Genomic DNA, 25310 nt, shown 5'->3' with positions numbered 1-25310 from the left:
ACAAAAGGATGCATCAGGAAATTAGAAGTGACCAGCCTGACCTTTTCCATCAATAAGAGCTGGACTCCCAGCACACCACTGGCTCAGAAGCTGCACACCATTTCTCACAGATTTGATGTTATGTGAGGCAAGCAAGAAAAGGATATTAAAGCAAAACCAAACTGACAGCACAAAGCCACCCTTAGCAAAATTCATGGATGTTATTTTTTGTGATAGGGGCTGTGAGGTGTCTGCTGTAAGGAGTTCTGTAAACTTTTGTGTCCTTCATTAATCTTCCTTATTTAGAAAGAAGTTCTTCAGTAGGAGGGTGGTGAGACTCTGGAGTAGTTTGCCCAGGGAGGTTGTGGATGCCTCCTCCCTGGGGGTGATGAAGGCCAGGCTGGGTGAAGCCTTGAGCAACTGAGTCTAGTTGAGAGGCATCTGTGGCCATGGCAGGGTAGGAAGTTGGAGTAGATGATCTCTAAGGTCCCTTCCTACCTTAGCTATTCTGTGATTCTATGATTAAGTGACCCAATAAGGGTCTGCTGTGTTGAGGACACTGAAAAGGAACACAAGAACTATGATGTTCAAAAGTCTACAAATTCCAAAGACTCTAAATTCCATTTAGAACTCACTGGGGGCATTTAATCCAAAAATATTTCCACTTCTATCAGCTAAGCTAGAGATCCTCCTGTGCAGCAAGTAGCTCCCCACTGTTAATTTCAGGTCCACCCATTTATATTGATTTAAAACAATGATCTCTAGGACATTTTGGTGCTTTAAAAAAGCTTTTCATTGGTATTTCTGGGAAGGCAAGGAGAGTGGCTCACAGGCTGAGCAAATTAACTCAGAGGGGAAGAAAATTCCTATCAAAGAACTGACAAGTCAAAGGATCAGTTGCGGAAACAGTGGGGAAAAGAAGCCTCAAAATTTGTCAAGAGATCAAAAGAAAAGAAAAGAAAGTGGTAAAAAAGAAATAAAGATGATTTAACTATACCCAGCCATCATCTCTGAGGACCTCTCTGCCTTGACCTGCATGAATAAATTGTTTTCTCCTCTACTTTCCACAACAACAGAGATTACCTTGAGAAATAGAAAAAGTTCTGCTTTCCTTTATGATCCTCTGATTCTGAAAGATTGAAATCCAGGAAAAATAGTGTGGGGGTCTATGGTCAGTAGTGGGAGATGTGTAACCCTTCTGATCAGAAAACTTGAACTGTAAGACAGAAGTTAAATATTTCTCCTGCTGCATCTTGCTCTATGATTGAAGACCCCTGGAAGGATCAAGTTATAAAGAATAATTAAAAAAAATAATTTAAGCTGTAGATAGAGCTAAAAGTTTGGAAGATGCTTATCTTTAGGTATTTGAGTAAACCTTTACTGAAAGGGTCATGGAGCACTAGAATAGGTTGTGGAGTCTCCTCTGGAGACTTTCAAGCCCTGTCTGGATGCATTCCTGTGCAACCTGCATGAGATTCTATGGTCCTGCTCTGGCATGGGGGTTGGACTTGATCTCCAGAGGTCCCTTCCAACCCCTAACATCCTGTGATCGTGTGATCCACAGCAAAAGCAAACAGCAAAACCCTATCATGTCTTGAAGGCAGTTGAATGACAGCTTCTTTCACTGTGTTTGCTTCATATTTCCTGAGAATTCCACCTGTGCCACTGGTTATGGATAAGGCATGAAATATTTGGAGCCTACTCTTGGTTCACACACAGTCTGCAAAGTTTAACAGAATCATATAGTTATGGAAATTGATATTTATTTGTGTGTGTGTGTGTGATTTACTGCATTTTATGCTCTGCTCTGTCACTTCTGGCATCAGATATAACATTCAGCCAAGTTTAATGCTTTGTCTGCAAGCCACCAGCTCACCTCAGCTGTTTTACTAGCCTGATGTACTTGATATCCTAAGCTGCAAGGATGTATTTTTCCTTCCTGCCATGCCCAAGCTATCTGCTTTATAACATGAGCTACTCTTAAAATGAGATGTGTCTACCTGAACAGCTATTGTGCTATAAAGCAAAATCAATCTCTTTTGACTGCTGCTTTGAATTTTGCTCCAATAAGGCTATTTCTCACAGGTACTGCTTATGAAAGCACACACACACAGAGCTGGGCTGGCTGAGTTTCCAAAGGGCACACATTTTGGCTATCAGGAATGGGCATCTCAATTTAGATATGTGGATTGTGATTATCAGTTGCCATCCTTAAAAAGGCTTCTGGCCAAAAAGGCTTCAGTATAAAACATTTTCCTTTCTTCTTCACTCTCTAGAGTTTTTCCAGATGTTCTTTGCTTCAGATCATAAAATTATAGAATTGCTAAGGTTGGAAAAGGCCTTTAAAATCATCAGGTGCAACTGTCAACCTAACACCACCACAGCCATTAAACCATGTCCTGAAGTGCCATGTCTACATGGGGTTTGAAGACCTCCAGGGCTGGTGACTGCACCACCTCCTTGGGCAGCCCATCCCAATGCCTGACAGGAAAGAATTGTTTTCCTGATATCCAACATAAACCTCCCTTTGCACAGCTTGAGGACATTTCCTCTCATTTTATCACTTGATACTAGAGAGAAGAGACCAACAACCACCTCATTACAACCTCCTTTCAGAGAGTTGTGGAGACCAAGATCTCCCCTCAGCCTCCTCAACCCCTACCCCTCTGTTGGCTAGGGTGCTAGAGGTCCACCCTCTCCGATGATAGAGACTCCCAGGGGTTGGAGCAACCTGTCTGTCTTGATAGAGTTTGGTCACAGTCATAGAATCACAGAATCAGTCAGGGTTGGAAGGGATCACAAGGATCATCCAGTTCCAACCCCCCTGCCATGAGCAGGGACACCTCACACTACTTCAGGCTGGCCAGAGCCTCATCCAGCCTGGCCTTAAACACCTCCAGGGATGGAGCCTCAACCACCTCCCTGGACAACCCATTCCAGGCTCTCACCACTCTCATGAGGAAGAACTTCTTCCTCACATCCAGCCTGAATCTCCCCACTTCCAGCTTTGTTCCATTCCCCCCAGTCCTGTCACTACCTGATAGCCTAAAAAGTCCCTCCCCAGCTTTCTTGTAGCCCCCTTCAGATACTGGAAGGCCACAAGAAGGTCACCTTGGAGCCTTCTCTTCTCCAGACTGAACAGCCCCAACTCTTTCGGTCTGTCCTCATAGGAGAGGTGCTCCAGCCCTCTGCTCATCCTGGTGGCCCTTCTCTGGACACCTTCCAGCATGTCCAGATCCCTCTTGTAACAGGGACTCCAGACCTGGATGCAGTACTCCAGGTGGGGTCTCAGCAGAGCTGAGCAGAGGGGGAGAATCACCTCCCTTGCCCTGCTGGCCACACTTCTCTTGCTGCAGCCCAGGCTCTGGTTGGCTTTCTGGGCTGCAAGTGCACACTGACAGCTCCTGTTGAGCTTCTCCTCCACCAGCATCCCCAAGTCCCTCTCCTCAGGGCTGCTTTCTAACCAGTCACTGCCCCAGTCAATGAGCTGCTGGTCTTCCAAAGAGTGATGTGAGGCTGATACATTCAGTTCACCAGGTGAGGAAGGAGGCAGAAGCACCAAACACCAAAAGCCACAACTTGAGCCTTGCTTGCCTCCAGTCATGGTCTAGAGCACAGGTATGAGGTAGATGGGGGAGATTTACTAGTCAGCCATAGAGCTTCCAGAGGAAGTATGCAAAGCAGCTAGCCTTCACTGTCACATGCAAAATAAATCTCCAGCACCTGGGATATGGGATTTTATTATCAATCAGGCTTGAAATATTTCCTCCTTAACAGCCAAATGTCTGGAGGTGGATTCTCTGCAGAATGAAATTGCAGACCTTAACTTCTGACCGAAAGCAAAGGACACCAAAGGACATTTTGAAGTGTAAGGGCAATGCTCAAGATGTCTAACCTTAACTTATTGTTTTTCTTTCACAGGGGAAGAAACCCTTCATGGTCCTATTTTTATTCAGGAGCCATATGATGTCACTTATTCCATGGGCTCAACAAATCCAGAAGTCCTACTGAACTGCACAGCTAAAGGATATCCACTCCCATACTACAGGTGAAGTCAGCTTTGGAATAGTGTTGTCTGACTGGGAATCTTTTAATGTGTTTTAATCAGTTGCCCATGGTTGTATGTGTTGATCTCTCACAGCAGAGTACATCAGATACTACACAGGTCCATAGGTACTCACAGCATACTACATAGGTAGAATAAATTTCAGGAATGAAGGAAAAAATATTTCTGCTAGTCTAAGAAAATCAACACAGAAAAAAAAGGGTAAATTAGCACACGAAAAGAAAGCATATCATGGAAAGTTGTTTCTAGGGGGGTTTACAGCATACAAAACTACTTCTGAACCCACCAAACAGCTGGGGAAAATGGAAACATGGAAATGCTGCACATCTGTGTTTGATGAAACTTTCCATAGATCAATAAATGCTTGGATAGCAAGAAAGCAACATCCTCATCCAGTTCTAATGCTTCATGTGTGTATTTATGATGTTTATTCAGAGAAGCAGCAAGCCACAGCTCTGCTCCCCAGCTTACAACACTCTGTAGACTCAATAAAACCTTGGTACATCAGAATGTTTGCTTTATTTCATTACAGCCTCACCATTTAAAACATTGTTGTACCAAGGATCTGGGGATCTGAGTCTTGTAAGAGAAAAAAGATGGAAGTCTGGAATTAAAATGTCAGAGTGCTTTCTTCAGGAAGGAATAGGGGGGAAATTAGGAAAAAGAAGAAAAGTAGAAAGCATTCATGCAAGACATGGAAGAAATTTGTGTTCTACCAAATACCTACTAATTATTCAATGGCTTTTAATTGCTCACATAAGAGATTCCCCTGTAAAGTCCTCCTGCTAGTCACCAATGTGGCTTTTTTATTCTACCCAGAGTAGTGACCTTATCAAACATTTTCATGCAAGTCTGAAATTGAGGATTTATTGTTTTTTCCCCCTCAATAAAATTCACTCAGAGCAGGCAATTGAACCAATAAATAAGAAATCCAAGCAGAGCAGAGGCATTATTCATTATAACAACATTTTAATATTCCAGCATAACTTCAAATGATGCAATCAAATAAGCTGAAGAGATTCCAATTCAATCCAAATCAAAGTATCATGGAGGGTAGCTGTAACAGGCAGGGAGGGGAACAGAAGCACAAAGTCCAGGATGATTGCAAATGACATAAAATATGTTTCTAATCACTGGATGCAATTGCAGAATGATTCCCAGCAACCCCTAAAATACATTTATCTTACTCACACCCTTGAAAAACAAATGACTGCAGTAGTGTAGTTGTTTGCCTTGACTCAGTGCAGATTCTGGCTGCATGAAAGTGGAGTAGAATTAACAATGCTTTCAACTTCTGTTGCATTGTAGTCATTTAAAAAAAATATTTATTTAATTTCTCTCTGGAAATACTGGATACTAGGGGATTTGTAAGGGTTTGTTTGGTTTTTTTTTCCTCCATTACACAAACATCTCAAATGGTTTTCCAAGACATTTCCATTGGAAAGCAAATAATCTTAAGACAGAACACAATGAAGACTTAAAATTATTTATGTGGGTTTTTTTATTACAGCAGTACAATGGAAAAATAATCCATTAAAATATATGTAGATGTATCCACAGAGCTAATTCATATTGAGGAAATACGTATGCAAGGTGTATATGCAAGTAAGAGCTCCAGCCATGATAACATTGGCACAAAACCGTGATGCAGCCATGAATGCTCTGTAAAACTTCCAGGGTTTCTATTTACAGAGCTGGAGAAGGCTCTTTCAGCAGGAAAATCTAAGCACATCTTTTCTTTTTTCTTTAAAGGCAAGGGAAGCAGATTAATGAAATATTGCAGTTGAGTTTATCCAAGATATTTGCACATTGCCTAAGTGGAATCTTTCACTATTTCCTTGAGTGCTTCAAGATTCATACATTGATGGTTTCACTGACATTAACAGACCTTCACATTCCATTTCCAACAAGATGTCACATCTGAAAGGAAATGTTTCCTTTTCTTAAATAGTTTCTATGGACCACTACTCTTTTCCAGATTCGTTAATCACAGAGGTGGGACTCATTTAATTATAACTACACAGCACTGTGCAGTATCCTTAGAGATCAAAATTTTCTGGTTAATTATCCACTGGCCAGAAATCACAATCTTAGCTCAAACATTAAAGTTCTCCCTGTTAAATATCAGAGATCAGAGGTAACCAAACAGCAGTTTTACCTTCCTGAAACAACCTTCTTGCTCTGAAGCTCCTGAGCAGCCCATGAAAGTGTTGGGTTGCAAGGCAGGTGCCTCATGCCTGCATTTTGGATATCAATTGGTGAGTCCAGGCTGAGAGCTCAGCCTCCATGGCTCTGCAAGATTTATATGAACATGGGTTGGGGTGTAGGGACTTAGAAATATCTTGGGAACAACTGTTGGGATCATGTTGCCAGAAGACACATGGCCCAGAATAAACTCTACCCAGAGAGGACAAGGGAGGTGTAAACAACAGAAACCTGTTGCTGTGCAGCTGAGCAGTCAGCTTGTGCACAACAGAACATATTGACATTTCTCCAACAAGTCCTGACAATATTTGTATTCTGCAAAGGTCTCTCATATTTCACCATTTCTCTAAGTTTGATGTGCTTCTGCCTTCTCCCAACGCTTTTAGCTAGATCAATATTTTTTTTGCAGCGTGAAAACATGATCAAAATTAATTTTATTGTTTGGTCCACAACTCTTTCATGAGGTATTACCCCTAAAGACAGCTTGCATGATTTCCACTTGCATTGTAAGTACACACCATACACATCACTCACATGTTCATATTCATTAAGAAATTCTTCCTCCTCCTTGTTAGGATTTGCTTGGAGAAGGAAGCTATTTGAGTAGCAAATCACAAGGAGTATAAATAACAGGAAATCATCATCCATTACAAGTTTATCCTTCCATCAGTGTAGGATAATTTAGAAGGAAAATGAGTCCAGCATCAAAGATCTAACACAACCCAAAGCTTTGGAAGCATATTCAAATAAATATTGGTACATTGGACTGATAGGATAAATTGGTAAAAAACTTAAGAGAACAAGAGAGAGAAAGCTGCCTCTTGCTGGAGATCTTTCACTCAAAATCTCTTGCTTGAGATCTTTAAATCAAATCCTCCTTGTTAGGATTTGCTTGGAGATGGACACTATTTGAGTAGCAAATCACGAGCATTGGTCAGGGATAAATAACAGGAAATCATCACTCATTATAAGTTTATCCTTCTATCACTGTAGGATAATTTAGAAGGCAAATGAGTCCAGCATCAAAGGTCTAACACAACCCAAAGCTTTGGAAGCATATTCAAATAAATATTGGTACATTTGACTGATAGGATAAATTGGTAAAAACTTAAGAGAACAGAAGAGAGAAAGCTGCCTATTGCTGGAGATCTTTCACTCAAAATCTCTTGCTTGAGATCTTTAAATCAAGATGGGAAGAGGAGAAAGTAGTACATATATATATATATATATATGTTCTAAAAGTCTTTAATTTAATAAAGAATTTATTGAGAACATTTTGTAAGTGGGGCTCTAGGAAAAGTTAGATTTTTGTTTGTTTGTTTGTTTGTTTTGATTTTTTTTGAAGCAAATAAAATGGGATCATTTGTTCTATGAGTTCATAAAACAGTTGGATTTTCTGGGTTTTGATATATCAAAAGGATTTGACAGGTTTGACATTCCCAGGGATCTGATGAATTCCACATCAAAATCCAGCATATTTTTTTGAAGTTTAGGAAAAGCTTACCATTAGGAATGGTAAATTTACCATTGCTTTATCATTCAGAGATGGTAAATTTGCAATGTGCTTTACCATTTAGGAATGGTAAAAGCACAATGAATTTTGAACCACACCAGGTTCAGATTCATCAGTGGGCTGAGGTTCAGGAGATGTGAGCTCCTGCTTCACCTCAAGTGAGGAAGGCATGTTTCAGATGTAAGATATGTTCCTCGCATGCTGAGATCCTCCATAGGACTGCTCTTAGCTCCTCTTTCCAAAGTGCCCAAGAGGTGACACTCACATAGCTCACCAAAACATCACTCTCCCCCCACAAATCTTCACAAGCTGTCTCCCAAGGCATCAATTCTTTGCTGTTCGTATTAACAACATATTGGTTCAGGATTTATTTCCTATCATGGATGGAAAGCATTTTCCAATGGCTGCATGAAGAAGTTCACAGAGCTATGAAGGTGATCTCTATCTTAACAGGCTTCAAAGAGTTCTTCAAAGCTTTCTGTGTATCAGACAGCTTATTGCAGAACACACAGAGAGTCATTAAATCACTGTCTATCCTCCAAATTCATTAATTCACTTTCTTCAACGATGTAAACATATTAATTGGGGGTGGGGGGGTGGGGGTGGGGAAGCTCACACCAGGAGATGAACCCCTGATCTATATGCAAAGTTGAACAATCATTGTACCACAGTGATTAGAATGATTATGGGGAGACTGTGAAGAATTCATTTGCAGCAACTAAGCCAACAACTTTGCATTTGTTGTGAAAAACAATTATGGAGCTTAATTGGGAGCCATGTAATGATGACAGCAGTTACTTCAGTGATTGATTCTGAAATTAAAGAGAACTGGCAAACTAAATACCAGAATATCTTATATTAGGCAATTGAAAGGTTCAGGCAGCATGTTCCATATGCAGCTCCTGAAATATGGCAAAATCCTGACACTGATAACGAGCTGCTGCTTCATACAACAGGCTCAGGGATGGGTACCAGCTAAGATGAAGCTTATCTTTGAAAGAAACCCAACAAAACACCCCAAAACAGCAGCAAACAGAATTAGACTGACTAAAGTAAAACATAAAAAAAGGAATAGAAAAGAGGCATGAAAAGATCCCAAATCAGCTGCAATTGGTAGGAAGAATTGCTGATGGTTCACTGTGGCATCAAAATTTCTTAATCTTGATGCACTCACACACACACACACAAAAAAAAAGCAAGCAGTGATTGGCAAACTCAGGTGAATTATGTAAAGTTGCTAGAATTTGTTCACAGAATTCAATTGATTTTGTATTTTAATCACTCATTACTCACCTCTAAAAACAGCAAGCGCCCACTGAAAGGTCAGCATCCTCACTTCCTCTTGATGTGTGTGTCAAGAGTTCTCTCAGAACACAGAACTACACTTCACAGCACAGCTGGAAAAACTTCCTCTGAAAGAACAACAACCTGAGCAGTCTGACCATGTAGAGAAAGGTCTGTGGGTGAGAGAAATAAAGAATTGAGCTGTGTACCCAGGTCAGATCTTCCAGGAATTCAGTTATGGTGCAAGTTTGTTTCAATTTGTTAACTCTGGAAACCACCATCACTGTCAGAAAGTTCACCTCTGCAGACAACAAGAAACAGTACTTTTTCTTCCTGTGAGCCATCAGTCCATCAACAACTGTCCTTGTTTTGAAGGCTGCTATAAAGCCTTCTGCACACCCAAAGTGAGCCATTAGCAACACTTCCGTGGTCCTTGCAGCCCACTGAGGGGGTGGGCATCCCACCCAAGTAGGTCAATGGAAGTGGTAGAGGATGAAGAGGCAGGTGTGGTATTAAAGTAGGAGAAGAAAAGAAATGGTTTAGGATTGCTGACAACCTAAGTGTGGCACTGAGAAGCCTGAAGCTGGCAGACATCAGTGACTGAGGTCCTTGGTTCTTCCTTTGAACCCCATCTGGACAATGGAAGTTGAACCCTTTTGTGACTAGAAGTGAAGCCACACCACTTCCCTTTCTGAACACATGAAATATTTGTTTCCTTTGAAATACAAATTTGATCCTGCCAGGTGTGAATAGCTGTGTAATAGTGCAGGCACAATCCATCCCCTCTTTAGTGGACAAGCAGGGACAGCTCATGTTTTAGAACAGCAGCTTTCTCCTCATTAAATTACCAAACTTGTGTATAAAAACCTCTCTCTCTCTGCTTCTGTCTTGCTGTCTGAAGTGTAATCCTTCCTGATCTATACCACCAAATAATTTTTTTTTTTTTACAGCCAAATTTATGGCATCCTTTGAAAGGACTCTAAATCACATTCAGGTGTTATTAATATCATATAAAAAAAATTAAGGTCTCTGTAGTCAAGGCTTACGGCATACTCCCCACTGGGTGGATAACTCAGTTTGTGTGAATAAGTTATAATTACTTTGTGTGGACATTTGGGGGAATGTTGGTGACCAGCATAAGAGCAGTAAAGGTTTTGCAAAGAAGTAGAATTATTGATACAATTAAGATTGATAGAAGCAGCAGTCTGGTGTGAAAAATGATGTGATTTTTTTTTGGTGCTATTTAACTACATTTTTATCATTACAGGTATGATACAGCACACTATTTAAGATTAATATGAATAGGCTCTGTAAATTATAAGCATAATTTGATTTTTTTCCCCTCAAAGGTGGAAGCAAAATGGCACAGATATTGATCTTACCATGAGTTATCACTACAGGTTGGTTGGAGGCAGCTTGGCAATCAATAACCCACATAAAAAACAGGATATTGGAACATACCAGTGTTTGGCCACAAATTCATTTGGAACAATTCTGAGCAGGAAGGCAAAGCTTCAATTTGCATGTAAGTTGGGAAGACCACATTTATCAGAGCATTGTTTCCTGGTTAATTCTGCAGCTGAAATGTAATGTAAGGGATAATTAAAGCATCATCAGTGACCCTCTTCCTTTAGTGGTGCTTAAAAAAAATATATCATTGTTCCTAGCAAATATTAATAACAAACCCCCAGACAGCTGATGGCTGTTAGCCCTCAGGAATGAGGGAACTTCCAGCAAACTAAAAGGTCAAGGAAGAGGAGTGCAATTATTTCCACTTAATAAAGGGCTTTTCACTTTTTTCTTTCACTCCCTTGCAGGTAGCTACAACTGGAGGGGGGAAGCATTGCAAGAAGTTAGGTTTTTCCCTTTTCTACAACATAATGAGTTTCAAGGCCCAGCTTGACAGGAAGCTGGGCCACCTCATTTAAACTCTCTTCTTACTCTGCAAGGTTGGACTGGATGATCCTTGAGGTCCCTTCCAACCTGGTATCGTAGGAACCTATGAATGAGGTGTGAGTGATGACAACATCCTAGCCCCAGAGTGCCACACTGGTATTTTGCCCATTAACAGAGTAAGAAACATCTTTTTTTCCTTCCTTACCCAGTGTGCAAAAAAAAATACAGCTTTGCTCAGCAATGGCTCCTATTTCAGCTCAACTGGGTGCAGCAGACAAACTGTCTTCAGACCATTTAGGCTTGTCCTCATTTCACTGCTTCAGCACTTCACAACCTTTTTCACAACCCTTACACCTACCCGGTGACTGAGTTTTGGTAATGCCCTGGGGTAGGGCACAACAGCAACAACTCCCTTCCCCCTTTTCCCCAGATATTAGCTCCATTCCTTTTTTTTTTTTTTTTCTCCAGTATAAAAGGCTGGGCTGTCTGTTGCTGGGAGAAAGCAATTGTTTTCAAACCTCATTAATAAAAGATGCACCCAAAGCCAGCCTTGTGTCACTATTTCAGACACCAGAAAACACATTAATTATTAATCCTCTTCCATTTCTCACAGCAAATCTCAGGTCACAGGGGTTATACAAAGGAGACATTAGAGACCAGGATGGTTCACAAACTCTCTTTTAGTACAGCTGATCAAATAGTCTATGGTTAGTATCTCATTTAATAATGTTTTGCCCTGAATTTCTTAAAGAGCTTTGGATTCCCAAGAGCTGGTCAAATGGAAGCACAAATTTTGATTCATTACTTTCCCTCAGCTCAGCTTTTTTTTTTTTTTTTTTTTTCTGAAGCATTTTTGCAAGCCAGCTTTCCTCTATGGGATATTATTGCAAGATCTGGAGATGACAAAATTGTTCAGTGACAGAACAAATCCCATTTTAGAAAGAAGGAAGACTAGATGGCCACCTTAGAATTGTCTGTGCAAACTCTAACCCTCAAGGAACCAGGCAAGGAATGGAGCTAGGAGGAGACTTTAAGGAATATCCTCAAACAAAGGCATAAAGGAGGTTTAAGAAGTAACAGGGATAAAAAAAAAAAAAGGGAAAACCCAGGAATTTGTTGAAAGAAAGGCTCTGTGTTTCAGATAACTCAGTGATTTAATCTTTTTCTGGAAAAATCCATTCCTGGTTCAAATTCCTGGAAGCACTTTAGAGTCCTGCTCACTGCTTTCCCAGCCCCAGCTCTTGGAGCATGCAAACAACTCTTCTGGCCAAGTGCTCCTTTGCATACTGTTTAATTGCACATCTTTGTGTGGTTTTCTAGGTTTAATTTGCCTATCACCATTTCAAAACCATGTGTACGACCAAGACTAGCTCTAGAAAAATTGTCTTGGTTGAAGACTTTGCAAGGGGAAAGGTTTGGAAAAAGCTGAAAGAGTGAAAGAAGAGAAAGAATCTTTATTGGGGAAAGCCTCCTGGGTGAGAAAGAGAGAAGGGAAAAATCCTTTCTCAGGATGCTGGTCCATGTTTGTCCCCACATTCACAAATGCATCATTGAGAGTCCTCAGGGGAATGAAACTGTTGGATGTCTCTTCAAGCTCCTTTGGAAGCTTTCCCTACTAGAAGAGAGAACTCATGCACCACAAGGCACAACTTTCTTGTGAGACTGAGTTTTCTAAGGATCTAAACTCGAATGTACAGCTTCCCACAGAGATCAAGATGACTCTGAAGACCTTCCTGCCATTCCCCCTCTCATGGTGCGGCTGCAAACTGGGAGTCTGAGATCAGACAGGCAAAACCTGGAAGAAATCATGTGTGATTTGTAGCCTGTCTGAGGCAAAGCACATCTCAGTGGGATGAGGCTGATGCCCCTGAGCAGTTAGAGGACCTGTCTGCCTGAAAATGGACTGGGTTGATGGCATCAAATATTTTCAGCTGTTAAAGACTAACTCTTTAATACTCCATGTGGGAGAAGCATTCCCTCTGAAACACTTAACTCACCAAGAGCTTGAAGTCTCTTTCCAACATGCAACAATCAAACCAGGCTAAATATCAAGCAGTTCCTTTACTGAGGCTTCATATCCTCACCAAAGTCACTGCAGGGAGCAGGTGATGATAAGATTGTGTCTCGTCTGTCCACAGCAGCAGACAACCCACATTCACCATCCTGCTTTAACCCCCCAGTAACCATATAATGGCCAACACATCCCAGATCCAAGAAGCACCCTGATTTTTCATTAGCAGTGACAGACCTTCACATCCTTTCCCACACAAAACCCAAAAGGCAGACAAGTTTAAGGCTGCCATTTGCACTGGCAAAAATGAGCACACAGGAAACTGCTTCCATTTAGCAGCAGCACTGTAAAACTCTGAGCTTTAACTTGTCTTATAATAAAAAAACAAACAAACAAACCCCCCCACAATACAGGGAAAATGTTATAATAACCTGATGAGACTAGTGGAACAAATTACCTTGAAACAGTTATTTCACAGTTAACATTTTCTTATTTCTTATTTTCCTGTTGCCATCCAATTTACTTCTTTGTTTCAGCCATTACTTCAGGCTATATCTTAAAATCCAGGCAGGCATGTGGATATTATGACACTCTCATTCAATACCTAGCAAAATGGGACTCTTCCCTGCATTGGGCTGCTTGGAGTATTATTGCAATCACAGTGATAAATAATTGAATCAAGCCTATTATCCAAGTAACAGGGTTTATGCCTATCTGTCTTTTTTACTACAAGGTAACTAACTCTGGGAGTTTGAGTCTGAATTAATGACACCTCTGCAAACCTATTGTGTATCTCCAGTTACTATGTGGGAAATACTTTTGCCTCTGTTCAAGACAGGAAGCTCTCTGAGTAGGAAAATAAATGCAGTATGAGATTAGAAAAATGTCTTCAGGTTCAGCTGGAAGTTTCATGATTATCCCCTCTGAAAAAAAAAAAACAACAGAGCTGTCAAATGAAAGCTACAGGAGGAACCTTGTACAGAAGGAAATGGCATGGATTATTAAAGCTACAAGTTGAAAATGAGAGACAGCATCAGAGAGAGGGAGCAGAGCAAGAGCACATGAATGCATTAGCAGGGTACTAGGATGGCAGTGCTATGTTATCCCTACTTCCTGGAGAAGGTTTGTGTTGTCATAAATAAAGTTGAAAGCTCCCTATAAACCCTGCACATCTCTTGCTACCCAGCCAGCAGCATGTTCTGCAAAGCTAACTTGTGTTTTGCAAGAGCTCAAGCTCTTGATCTGCACCTGCAACCTGGTTCAAAACCACAGCTGTCAGACCCCAGCTTGTGTAGCCAGAGCCTGTCACAGGCACAGCGGTCCTCAAGCAGACTTCAGTTTTCAGCTTTGCTCCCAAGTCACAGCCTGTCACTCACATGGTGCTTTACCCCTTCCAAGTTGATAGGATGAGAGGAAATGGCCTCAAGTTGCATCTGAGGAGGTTTAGGTTGAACATTAGGAACAATTTCTTCATAGAATGGTTTGGGTTGGAAGGGACTTTGAAGCTCATCCAGTTCCAACCCCCTGCCATGGGCTGGGACACCTCTCATCAGCCCAGGTTGCTCAAGGCCTCATCCAGCCTTGCTTTGAGCACCTCCAGGGAGGGGGCATCCACAGACTCCCCCCTGGGCAACCTGTTTCAGTGTCTCATCACCCTTACTGCAAAGAATTCTTTCTAATACCTGATAAAATCTACCCCCCTCAAGCTTCAGTCCATTTCCTCTCATCCTATCCCTACAAGCTCTTGCAGACAGACCCTTCTCTGCTTTCTAGTAGGCACCTTCAGGTACTGGAAGGCTGCTCTAAGCTCTCCCCAGAGCCTTCTCTTCTCCAGGCTGAACAGCCCCAACTGCCTCATCCTGTCCCCATAGGGTAGGTGCTCCAGCACTCTGGTCTTATTTGGGGCCCTTCTTCCCTCAAAGGGTTGTGCAGCTCTGGAGCAGGCTGCCCAGGGCAGTGGTGGAGTCCCCATCCTTGGAGGGATATAAAAGCTGTGTAGACATGGTGCTGAGGGACATGGGTTAGCGGAGATCTGGCAGTTAACTGTTGGACTTGATAATCTTAGAGATCTCTTCCAGCCAAAATGATTCTATGATCTTTGTGAACTCTGCAAGAGAGTCAGCTTGAAGATATGGGTGCATGGAAGCTTTTCCTTCATATTTTGCATGGAAGCTTCTCCTTCATATTTTGCATGGAAGCTTTTCTTTCATATTTTGCAAAACTGAGTTTCCAGACCAAAATGACAATCCTTGTGCACAAGCTGCCCAGGTGGCATGGGTTTAGTTCTTCTGCACAGTGGAGCAGACACTTCTGAGGGAGGAACTACCCTGAGTTTTGCCACCAACAAAGACACAGCAAAACCTGGCCAGGCACAAAGGCAGAATCTATCACTTCTGAGCCAGAGCAAGACACAGCAGGATCACAATCAAAACTCACAAAAAGAAAGAAGCAACCAGGTTTAAAGAAACAATTTCCTCCATAAAAGCTGGAGTTTCTGCTATTCTGTGGAGCCAAGATGTATTTTTATGCATATTAATGAGGTGCTTTGCAAGAATATTTTTGCTAATGAAGAGCATCTCAATTGCATTTCATGCCTTGAAAACAGGCAAACAAAAAAACCCTGTTACAGAGAACTGCTGAAATCTGGCTTCAGCCAGAACTCTATCCCAAGGCACACAGGGGATTTGCTTTAATTATTTCATCAGTTTTAAGTAAAAGTAACTGTGTGCAAACAAGCAGTCTGGAGGGAAATCCCCATAACTGGCTGTAGTAAAACTGTCTGTTGAGGTCTGCTCCTAATTTAGTTGTCACAGTATGGTAGGGGGTTGAAAGGGACCTCTGGAGATCATCAAGTCCAATGCTCCCTGCCAAGGCAAAGCCACCTAAAGAAGGTCACACAGGAGCACATCCAGGTGGGATTTGAATGATTCACCTCTGAGTAGCCTGCTCCAGTGCTCCACCACCCTTAAATTAAAGAGTTCCTCCTCAGGTTTAGATGGAAATTCTTATGTTCAATTTTGTGCCTGTTAGCTTTTGTCCTGTCACTGGGTGCCACTGAAAAAAAGCCTGGTCCCATCCTAAGAGGTGCTCTAGTTCTTTGTAGCCCTTTGTAGATGTGCCATCTATGTCTGTAAAACAGATTAACAGACATCTAGGAGAAGCAAGAACTACAATGAACTAAAGAAGAAAAAAAAAGTACTCCTCCATGAGAAAGAATCATCTGTGAACCTCCTTCAGAAACATTCAAGGCATAAACCCAGAGAATTCAGCATTAATTGGAAATATCTAATTGCTGAGGGATCTTAAATGGGATTCTCAGCCAAATTGTTCTACCCTCACTGATAGACAGCAGTGATGACTGCAGCTTTCTCAGACCTCAGAAGCCTCCCCTTTATTAACCATGAATTCTAAGCCACAAGGACAACAATTGGAACTCAGGAGTTAGATTAGTCTTCTTTCCCTCAACCACACAGGAGGGCACACAGGGGAGACATCCACCCACGTGCTTAAAAGCTCCTTCCAGTGTTACAGACCAAGGAAAGTTTTCTTTTCCATGGCATTTTTGGGCTGCAAGCATATTCTCCTCCTTTTCAAGGGGGTGGTCAGGGGCTTTGCTTGGTGTTTATTCTCACAGGCACTGTGCTAAACACACACATCCTCCCTCCTCTGCTGATGTGCTCAGAGCAGTGTGGATAAGAGTGATAATACTGGAGCTCTTGGAAGAAAATCTGCAGCTCCCAAGTGCTCTCCCTTGTTTTTTCATGAAACAGGCTGAAAAAGGCATGGGTTTGCTGAAATAACAAATTAAAGGGGTAGTAATTCTTCCTAAACAGGATTTACCCATTCTGAAACAGCAAATAATGGTCCATGACCAGCATTTGTATCAGAAATAGTGCAGCCAGGGGTAGGGAAGTGATCCTTGCTCACCTCGAAGCTGCACCTTGAATACTGTGTTTGCTTTAGGGCCCTCACTACAGGAAGGGCATTTTGGTGCTGGAATGCATCCAGAGAAGGGCAAAGAAGCTGCTGAAGGTTCTGAAGATCAGGTCTGGTGATGAGCAGCTGAGGAAACTGGAGTTGATCAACTTGGAGAAAAGGAGGCTGAGGGGAGACCTCATTGCTCTCTACAACTCCCTGGCAGGAGGTTGGAAAGAGGTGGGGTCAGTCTTTTCCCCCTAGTTACAACAGAGAGAGCATAACGATGATCTCTGGAGGTCCCTTCCAACCTCTGATGTACTGTGATACTGTGAAATTGCACCAGGTGAGGCTTATGATGGATGGTAAGAAACATTTCTTCACTTACAGAGTGGTCAGGCATTGGAGAAGGCTTCCAGGGAGATGGTGGAGTCACCATGCCTGAAGGGGTTCAAAAATGTGTAGACATAGCACTTTGGGATGTGGTTTAGTAGGCATGGTGGGTGGTGTGTGGTTGATGGGAAAAGGCTGCCCAGGGGGCTGTGGAGTCTCCTTCTCTAGAGATAGTCAAAAACCTGCCTGGATGTGTTCCTGCTCTAGGTATCACAGCATCACAGCATGTCAGAGGCTGGAAGGGACCTCAAGAGACCATCAGGTCCAACCCCCCTGCCAGAGCAGGATCACTTAGGGTAGTCTGCACAGGAATGCATCCAGGTGGGTTTGGAAAGTCTCCAGAGAAGGAGACTCCACAACCCCCCTGGGCAGCCTGCTCCAGGGCTCTGTCACCCTCACTGGAAAGAAGTTTCTCCTCATGTTGAGCTGAAATCTTCTATGTTCAAGTTTGAACTCGTTCCTTGTCTTGTCACTGTGCACCACCCAAAAGAGCCTGGCACCATCCAGATATACACACTGATCAGATCCCCTCTCAGTCTTCTCTTCTCCAGACTAAACAGCCCCAGGGCTCTCAGTCTCTCTTCACAGGGGAGATGCTCAAGTCCCCTAAGCATCTTCGTGGCTCTCTGTTGGATTCTCTCCAGCAGGTCTCTGTCTCTCTTGAACTGGTGAGCCCCAAACTGGACACAGTATTCCAGGTGTGGTCTCACCAGGGCAGAGCAAAGAGGTAGAACAACTTCCCTAGCCCTGCTGGACACATCTTTCTTGATGCATCCCAGGTTCCCTTTGGCTCTCTTAGGTGATCCTGCTCTGGCAGGGGGGTTGGATTAGATGATCTTTCAGGGTCCCCTCCAACCCCTAACATTCTGTGATCCTGTGATGACCTTAGAGATCTTTTCCAACCTTAAGGCTTCTAGGATTTAACCCTTTCAGGGGAAAACACACTCAAAGCAATCAAGTCTGCTTAGCCTTTGCTAGGTGATGACAGCCTGAGCATGAGCAGAGTCTTGCTGGAGGCACTGCCTGTGAGATGCTCAGCCAGCATCAACACTTTGCAGCTGATTACTTCATCACATTGTTTACCTTTGACTGCACACAAATTACAGACACATCAGAAAGCAATTCAGCACTCTTCAAGATGTCATAACCCTTTCCAGGGGCAGGGGATGCTTTGGAACAGCAAATGGAAAAATCAATGCACTTGGATCAGACAGTCTGGATTTGCAAAGCTTGGATATGCATGAATTGGAGTCTACACAGCTCACACACACACACATGCTCCTGGATTGGTTGCATTGTGCTGCTGAGTGTGTCCAGAATTCCCTCTGTAACAATTGTAATTGATTAAAAGGTGTGCTAAATGTTGTAACTACCACCTTGAGTAAAGCTTGCTGGGTCTTTAGGCTGATTGTTAATTCATCACCACACGTGAGGGCTGGCATACTGATCAGGCTGTCTGGCAGCTCCTGGTGCAAGAACAAGCACTGCAACCTCTTTCTTTCTCAAAGAGGGGGTAGGCTTCTCAACTCAGTGTTCAGTAGGCACTGAAGGATGGCCAGCTGGCAACTGAAGAGCAAACAGGAGGAAAAAAGAACAGCTTTCCAGGGGCAGACTCAGGTCACCAAAGTTCCTCAAAGTTTTACTTCATGTGGAAGGTTAGGGCAGGGCCAGCTACCACATGAGTCCCAGAGACTCTCAGTGAACACTCTCCCTTTCCAAAGGGAAAGGAAGATGAAGAGAGACTGATGGGGTGGGAAAGACACTAAGCCAGCTAGGATGGAAAGCAGAGCAATCCCAAGAAAGAGAGAAAAAGAAATACAAATCAAGAGCCAACCCACCCCCTGATGGCAGTGATGGCACCATTGGCACACTGATGCTGGGGGCAGGTACTGGACAAGTCCCAGACTGGACTCAGCTGCAGATGGGAATTGGACTCAGGAGCTGGATTCAGGAACACATGGATTGGGATGGAAGACAGAGCAGATAGATTCCTCCTGTGGCAATGGCCAGTGAAGAAGAGTCCAGACCCTGGGGATCCCTCAGCTTGCTCCTGAAGATGCCCTCCACGGGCTGCAATCCCTTATTGGGCAGCTGAGGGCTACCTGTCCTGTCCGCTCCTCCCCCCAGCTGCCACCTCTGCCTTCCTGCCCCCCAGGGTGTGGCACAAGCTGTGGCAGTGTCCTTGGTGTGTGCAGCAGCAAGTCTCTGGCAGAGGCTTTCTGCAGCCCAGCCCTTGGCTAGAACAATCCCCGTCAGCTTCTCCCTGCTAGAAGCAGCCCCTGGCTGTGCAAAGCTGCCCTGAACTTCAGCAGGGACCTCACTGAGCAGAGACTGAGCAGAGAACTCACAGGACTGACCAGGATTATTTCTACTGCAGCTCAGACCAGGACACATATGTAACGCAGGGACATCTTGATGTGCAGACATGTGTAGAATTGGATATAAAGCAGTGTCCTTTCCAGGCTCTGCACAGCCCTCCTGCTGATCCTGGTGACACCTCACAATCTGCATCTTCCTGTCAGCAGATGAGAAATAAATGCAACCCGCAGTGGGAATGCTGCCTGTGGATCAGTCCTGCCTGGAGGGTGAAAACACTTCTGTCCTCCCTCCTCATGTCACCATGTAAGCTTACAGCTCACAATTACCTTTTGGACTTTTAACCACAGTTAAAGAACCTCATAAAACCACAGCAGCAGTAGCTACCTGTCCTTGTGTGTGGGCAGGGGGAGTGCAAGCTTTGGAAGAGAAAGAGTTGCAGTAATTATAGCAACAATTCCATTTATCCCTCACCAACAACAACAACAACAAAAAAAAAAAAAAAAAAAAAAAAAAAAAGGAAAAAAAGCCCTTATTTTGCAAAACTCTGCCTGGAGTCAGAAGAAGCAGGCAGCTGATTTATCAACTCAGATTGCTATGGACACTTTGTGCCAATGCTTCAGCACTCTCTGCAGCAGCTCTCTGTGTTGGAAGCCTGCATCAAGGTCTTTGCTTAATGCATGCTCTCCACAGAGCAGACCCAGCAGCCTCAGGCATATTTTCGTTTTTAACCTCTTCTCCACGATATTTTGCCTCAAAATTAGGGAAAACTTGGTGACAACCTGATTTGCATTGCTCAAAGGGGACTGTAAGCTGTTCTAGCCCCTCTAAAGTAGGTCACTGTGTTTCCTTCAAGGCTACTTTGAGCAGAGAGCCAACTATAAGGAGTGCAGCTTACTCTGAGTTTGTTGCAAGACCTCATGGTGTTCATCTCACCTTCCTGTACACCTGCTGAGCTTCCCAGCATCTCTGTCTTTGCAGCAGGCTGTCTACACACACACAGGCTCTCACAGGCTGAGGGAAAAGCAGGAGCCCTCAGTGGCCATTCCACAGTGATGAAGCAGGAAGCCTGGAAGGGATTCACCTGCTTGCTGACAGGACTTGGCAGGGTGAGAAGAGTGTTTCTATTTTAGAGCTCAGATACAACAAGAATAGGATTATGCAAAGATCCAGACATTCCTGAAGAGAGGAAGAACAGCCTGGAATCTTCAAGCCAGAAGATGTGGGCATGACTACATAACGAAGGGAATTTGCTCTCTCCATAGTTCCCTGGATGGCTGAGCCTGATCTGTCTTCTCAGAGTCCATCTGATGCCCACTGACACCAATGCAGTCATGACCTCTCCTGTTAAGCACACAGACTACAGCTGATGGCAGCAACATTCCCCTCTTATTTAATGATACAACAAAACATGCACCATCAGAAGCCCAAGCTGCATTTTAGTCTGTTTCAAATTATGTAATCCCAGCATGGGGATCAGAAGGGACCTCTGGAGATGATCTAGTCCGACCCCTTGCTGAAGAAGGGTCACCTAGAGCAGGTTGTCCAGCATCACATCAAGGAGTCTCCTTGTCAGGAGACTCCACAACCTCTCTGAGCATCCTGCTTCAGGGCTCTGGCACACTCACAGGAAGGAAGTTTTTCCTCATGTTCAAATGGAATCTCCTATTCTAGTTTGTGCCCATTGTCCCTTGTTTCATCACAGCCAACCACAGAAATGAGTCTGAACCTATTTTCCTGACACCTGCCCCTTAGCTCCTCCTGGGCACTGATCAGATCCCCTCTTAGTCTGCTCTTCTGCAGGCTCTCAGCCCCAGGGCTCTCAGCCTTTCCTCCTCACAGAGCTGCTCCAGGCCCCTCAGCATCTTTGTAGCCTCCATCGGACCCTCCCCAGTGGTTCCCTCTCTTCCCAATGTTTTTAGACATCTCTCTCAGAGTGCTTACCAACCACATGCAAGGCTATGCCACATCAGGATGCTTTGTTAAACCTCTTTTATTCCCTTCTGTTAGTTGCTTAAACTATCCTTATCAGAGAAGGCTCTCTCTCCTCTGGCACAGGAATTCTTTATCTATGGAGACATACAGTAAAGAGATGTGGTAAGGAATGATACAGGCAGTGAACCAGTCAGATAAAGCAGTAACAGGGAGTGTGGAAGCATTTGAAGATTATCTTTTTAGTTATGCATTACTTCCTCTTCTGCAGTCCCTAGGAGAAGTGTTGATCCTAAATCAACCCATTGCAAGGTCTATTGAAAAAGCAATCTATGAGATTGAGATATGGTTGGTAACAAAGCAGCCACAGGTCCCAGAGCTGCAAGATCCTGACTGATAAAGCTTAATATTTCTGAAGGATAAAACCAGTCTGCATGGGAAGTCTGGGTGAGTCTCTTTTCTTTTTTCTGTACTCTATTTTCATTGCAGACTTAGATTCTAATAAATTATTGAATGAAGTATCTCTAATAATGTCCCCATGAGCTTCTTCAGTCTTTGGTGTGCAAGGGAAAAAAAATGTTACAGATAGGTGGAGGATAGCAAGGGAAAAAACCCAAACAAACAACCAAACAAAACAACTGAATTAAATTCTTTGGAATAAGTTTCTGTCTTTAACTGAATAAAAATAATGAACTTAATTGATTAGTTGCTTTGGCAGGGAAGGTGCAAAAATATCCTGTCATAAAATGTTAGGGGTTGGAAGGGCACTCTGGAGAGCACTCTGTCTGATACAAAGGTTTTGAAGTAGAAGATAAACTGAGGTCCTCAGCACAGGACAGGCATGGACCTGTTGGAGCAAGCAGAGCCAGAGGAAGCCACAGAAATTATGAGAGGGCTGTGAGGACAGCCTGAGACAGCTGACATTGTACAGCCTGGAGAAGAGAAGGTTCCTGGGAAACCTTCTTGTGGCATTTCAGTACTTAAAGGAGCAAATAAGAAAGATGGAGACAGACTTTTGAACAGGGCTTGTTGTGACAAGACAAGGGATGGTGGTTTCAAACTAAAAGAGGTAGATTTGGGATAGAGAGAAGGAAGAAAATCTGCCGTGAGAATGGTGAGACCCTGGTCCAGGCTGCCCAGAAAGGTGGCAGATGCCAGGAACCAGTTTCCAGATCCCTGGAACCATTCCAGGTCAGGTCAGACAAGGCTGTGAGTAACCTGCTCCAGTTGCAGATGTCCCTACTAACTGCAAGGGGTTGGACTAGATGAGTTTTAAAGGTCCCTTTCAGCTCAAACCATTCTCTGATCCCATGGCTCTCTAGTCCATAACTTAAGTTGAAGAAGGAGCAGCAGTAGTTGTCACTGGTACTTTCCATGGTGGGAAGGAATAAGACCACAGGCAGAGCTTTTCTGAAGAGAGAAACCACATTTGGTACAGAGAACACACTGAGCTATAAATATTCCCTTCTGCTGAAAGCTAATAAGATACTGCACCTGAAATCCCACTTACAAGATTCACATTAAAAAAAAAAAAAATTAAAAAATCCTTTACATCAGGCACTCAGAGTAAATCCTGCAATTCCCATTGGAAGGAAGTCTTTGATGGCTTTGCAGCTGGAATGAGCAAGATAAAGCAGTGGTGTCTGGGGAGAACTTGAGGTAATTCTGCAGGAAGCGATTCTGTGCTGGATCAAGATCTCTACAGTGCTGGGCAGGAATTTGGGAAGGGCTGAAATATTCATGGGTGAGCTTATTGCATGCTTTCAGCTGTGCATGAGACCCTTGGCATTTTATTTCATAGAATCATAGAATCAACCAGGTTGGAAGAGACCTCCAAGATCATCCAGTCCAACCTATCACCCAGCCCTAGCCAATCAACCAGACCATGGCACTAAGTGCCTCATCCAGGCTTCTCTTGAACATCTCCAGGGATGGTGACTCCACCACCTCCCTGGGCAGCACATTCCAATGGGCAATCACCCTCTCTGTGAAGAACTTCCTCCTAACATCCAGCCTGTACCTCCCCTGGCACAGCTTGAGACTGTGTCCTCTTGTTCTGGTGATGGTTGCCTGGGAGAAGAGCCCAACCCCCTCCTGGCTACAACCTCCCTTCAGGTAGTTGTAGACAGCAATGAGGTCTGCCCTGAGCCTCCTCTTCTCCAGGCTAAACACCCCCAGCTCCCTCAGCCTCTCCTCACAGGGCTGTGTTCCAGACCCCTCCCCAGCTTTGTTACCCTTCTCTGGACACATTCCAGTCCCTCAACATCTCTCTTGAATTGAGGAGCCCAGAACTGGACACAGCACTCAAGGTGTGGCCTGAGCAGTGCTGAGTACAGGGCAGAATAACCTCCCTTGTCCTGCTGGCTACACAATTCCTGATCCAGGCCAGGATGCCATTGGCTCTCCTGGCCACCTGGGCACACTGCTGGCTCATGTTCAGCTACTATCACCCAGCACCCCCAGGTCCCTCTCTGTCTGGCTGCTCTCAGCCACTCTGTGCCCAGCCTGTAGTACTGCTTGGGGTTGTTGTGGCCAAATTTGTTGTTTGTTATGAGTGTAGATTATCTTGCTGGTATAAAGAGAATAAAAAGACATAGCTTGAAGTAGGATGTTTGGCAGGAGGTACCCCACAAGAGCCTGGACAGGGAGGCCTCCACAGGATGGCTTGGTTTAGCACAGTCTGCTCTAACACAGCTCACTCCCAAGAAGGGGAGCAAAACACACTGGAATCCCAATGAGTTGAGACAAGGAGAGGTAAATGGAATAGACTAGGACACAGGTCTAGGGGCACTGGCAGCCACAAAAAGATCAAGGTCCTAGGAAAAGGGCAAATTCAGGAACCTTCTCCACACACACACTGGGAAACCAGGTCTCTGAAGGAGCAGGGGGAAGCATGAATGGAAGAAGCCAGTCTGGGTAAGAGTTAACCCACCTGGCAAGAGGTAGTTTTGATGAGGCTGGGGCCATCTCTGGTGTGGGTCAGTGAAATTCTTGTAGTTCTGGCATGGATAAACCCAGCCTCTGAGATTTCAACTGGGGAGAGAAATCTGTGTTTAAGAGCACTCCAATCTGGAGAAACCTTCTGCAGCCAGCAAAGTGACTCTGTGATGACAGGTGACAAATGAACTCAGCTGTGACAAGTGAGAAAACTGTTCAGAAATATAAAATATTTAAACTATATTTCTTACCTCCCCTCCCTGTGAGGGGGTCAGATCCTCAGATACGCCTCTGGCCTGCAGATGGGTTCCAGGGTAAGAGCCCTAAGGCTGCATCAACACTTACTGCTCACTGCAAGTCCTGTGTTGGGTTCAGAAGAGAGCTTTAATATTTGATGCTGCTAACTCAGTAAAAGGAGAGGGAGCGGAAAAAAAAGCAAAAATAACAAAGCCAGATGTAGACCAGCACTACAACTTCACAGCATGTTTCTTTGCACTGAGTTTTTTGGTGCATGAACAAAAAAAATAAAAGAACAATCAAGTCAGCTAAGGCTTTTCCTCCCACCCTCCTTCAGTCACACTCCCTGTTTAATTTAGTTGTGACCTTCCATTTTTTTTCCCTCTAGAGAAGCTTGATATTACTTTATAAAGGGCATTTTCACTTTTTTAATTGAAAAAGACAATCAGGCTGTGGCAGAAATTATTGTTCCCCACCTTGAAAATTAGTGCCTGGATTGGCTATTCATACCATTTAAGCTGAATTGAAGACCTGGGGCCCATGTGCATCTTAATGTGCAAATTACAGGTCCTCTCACTGTAGAAGCTCCAGAGCAATTTAACTAAATAAAGGAGCACTGATGAAGG

The 25310-nt window shown here is 43.7% G+C and overlaps 1 protein-coding gene across 1 annotated transcript in view; it reads left to right on the top strand.

The window, feature by feature from the left end:
• Positions 1-3914: 3914 nt before the first annotated feature.
• The window catches only part of CNTN6 (contactin 6), a 117010-nt gene continuing 95614 nt past the window's right edge, over positions 3915-25310 (top strand). Inside the window, exons 1-2 of the mRNA XM_054387631.1 lie at positions 3915-4027; positions 10397-10572. Of these exons, the coding sequence (XP_054243606.1) occupies positions 3960-4027; positions 10397-10572 (244 nt within the window). The 5' untranslated portion in view covers positions 3915-3959. The remainder of the gene's footprint in view (positions 4028-10396; positions 10573-25310) is intronic.

This window comes from Indicator indicator, chromosome 15 (genome assembly GCF_027791375.1).
Source record: "Indicator indicator isolate 239-I01 chromosome 15, UM_Iind_1.1, whole genome shotgun sequence".
In the NCBI taxonomy this organism is placed as follows: Eukaryota; Metazoa; Chordata; class Aves; order Piciformes; family Indicatoridae; genus Indicator; species Indicator indicator.
The sequence above is the reverse complement of the archived record's forward strand: the minus strand, read 5'-3'. Positions and strand labels throughout refer to the sequence as shown.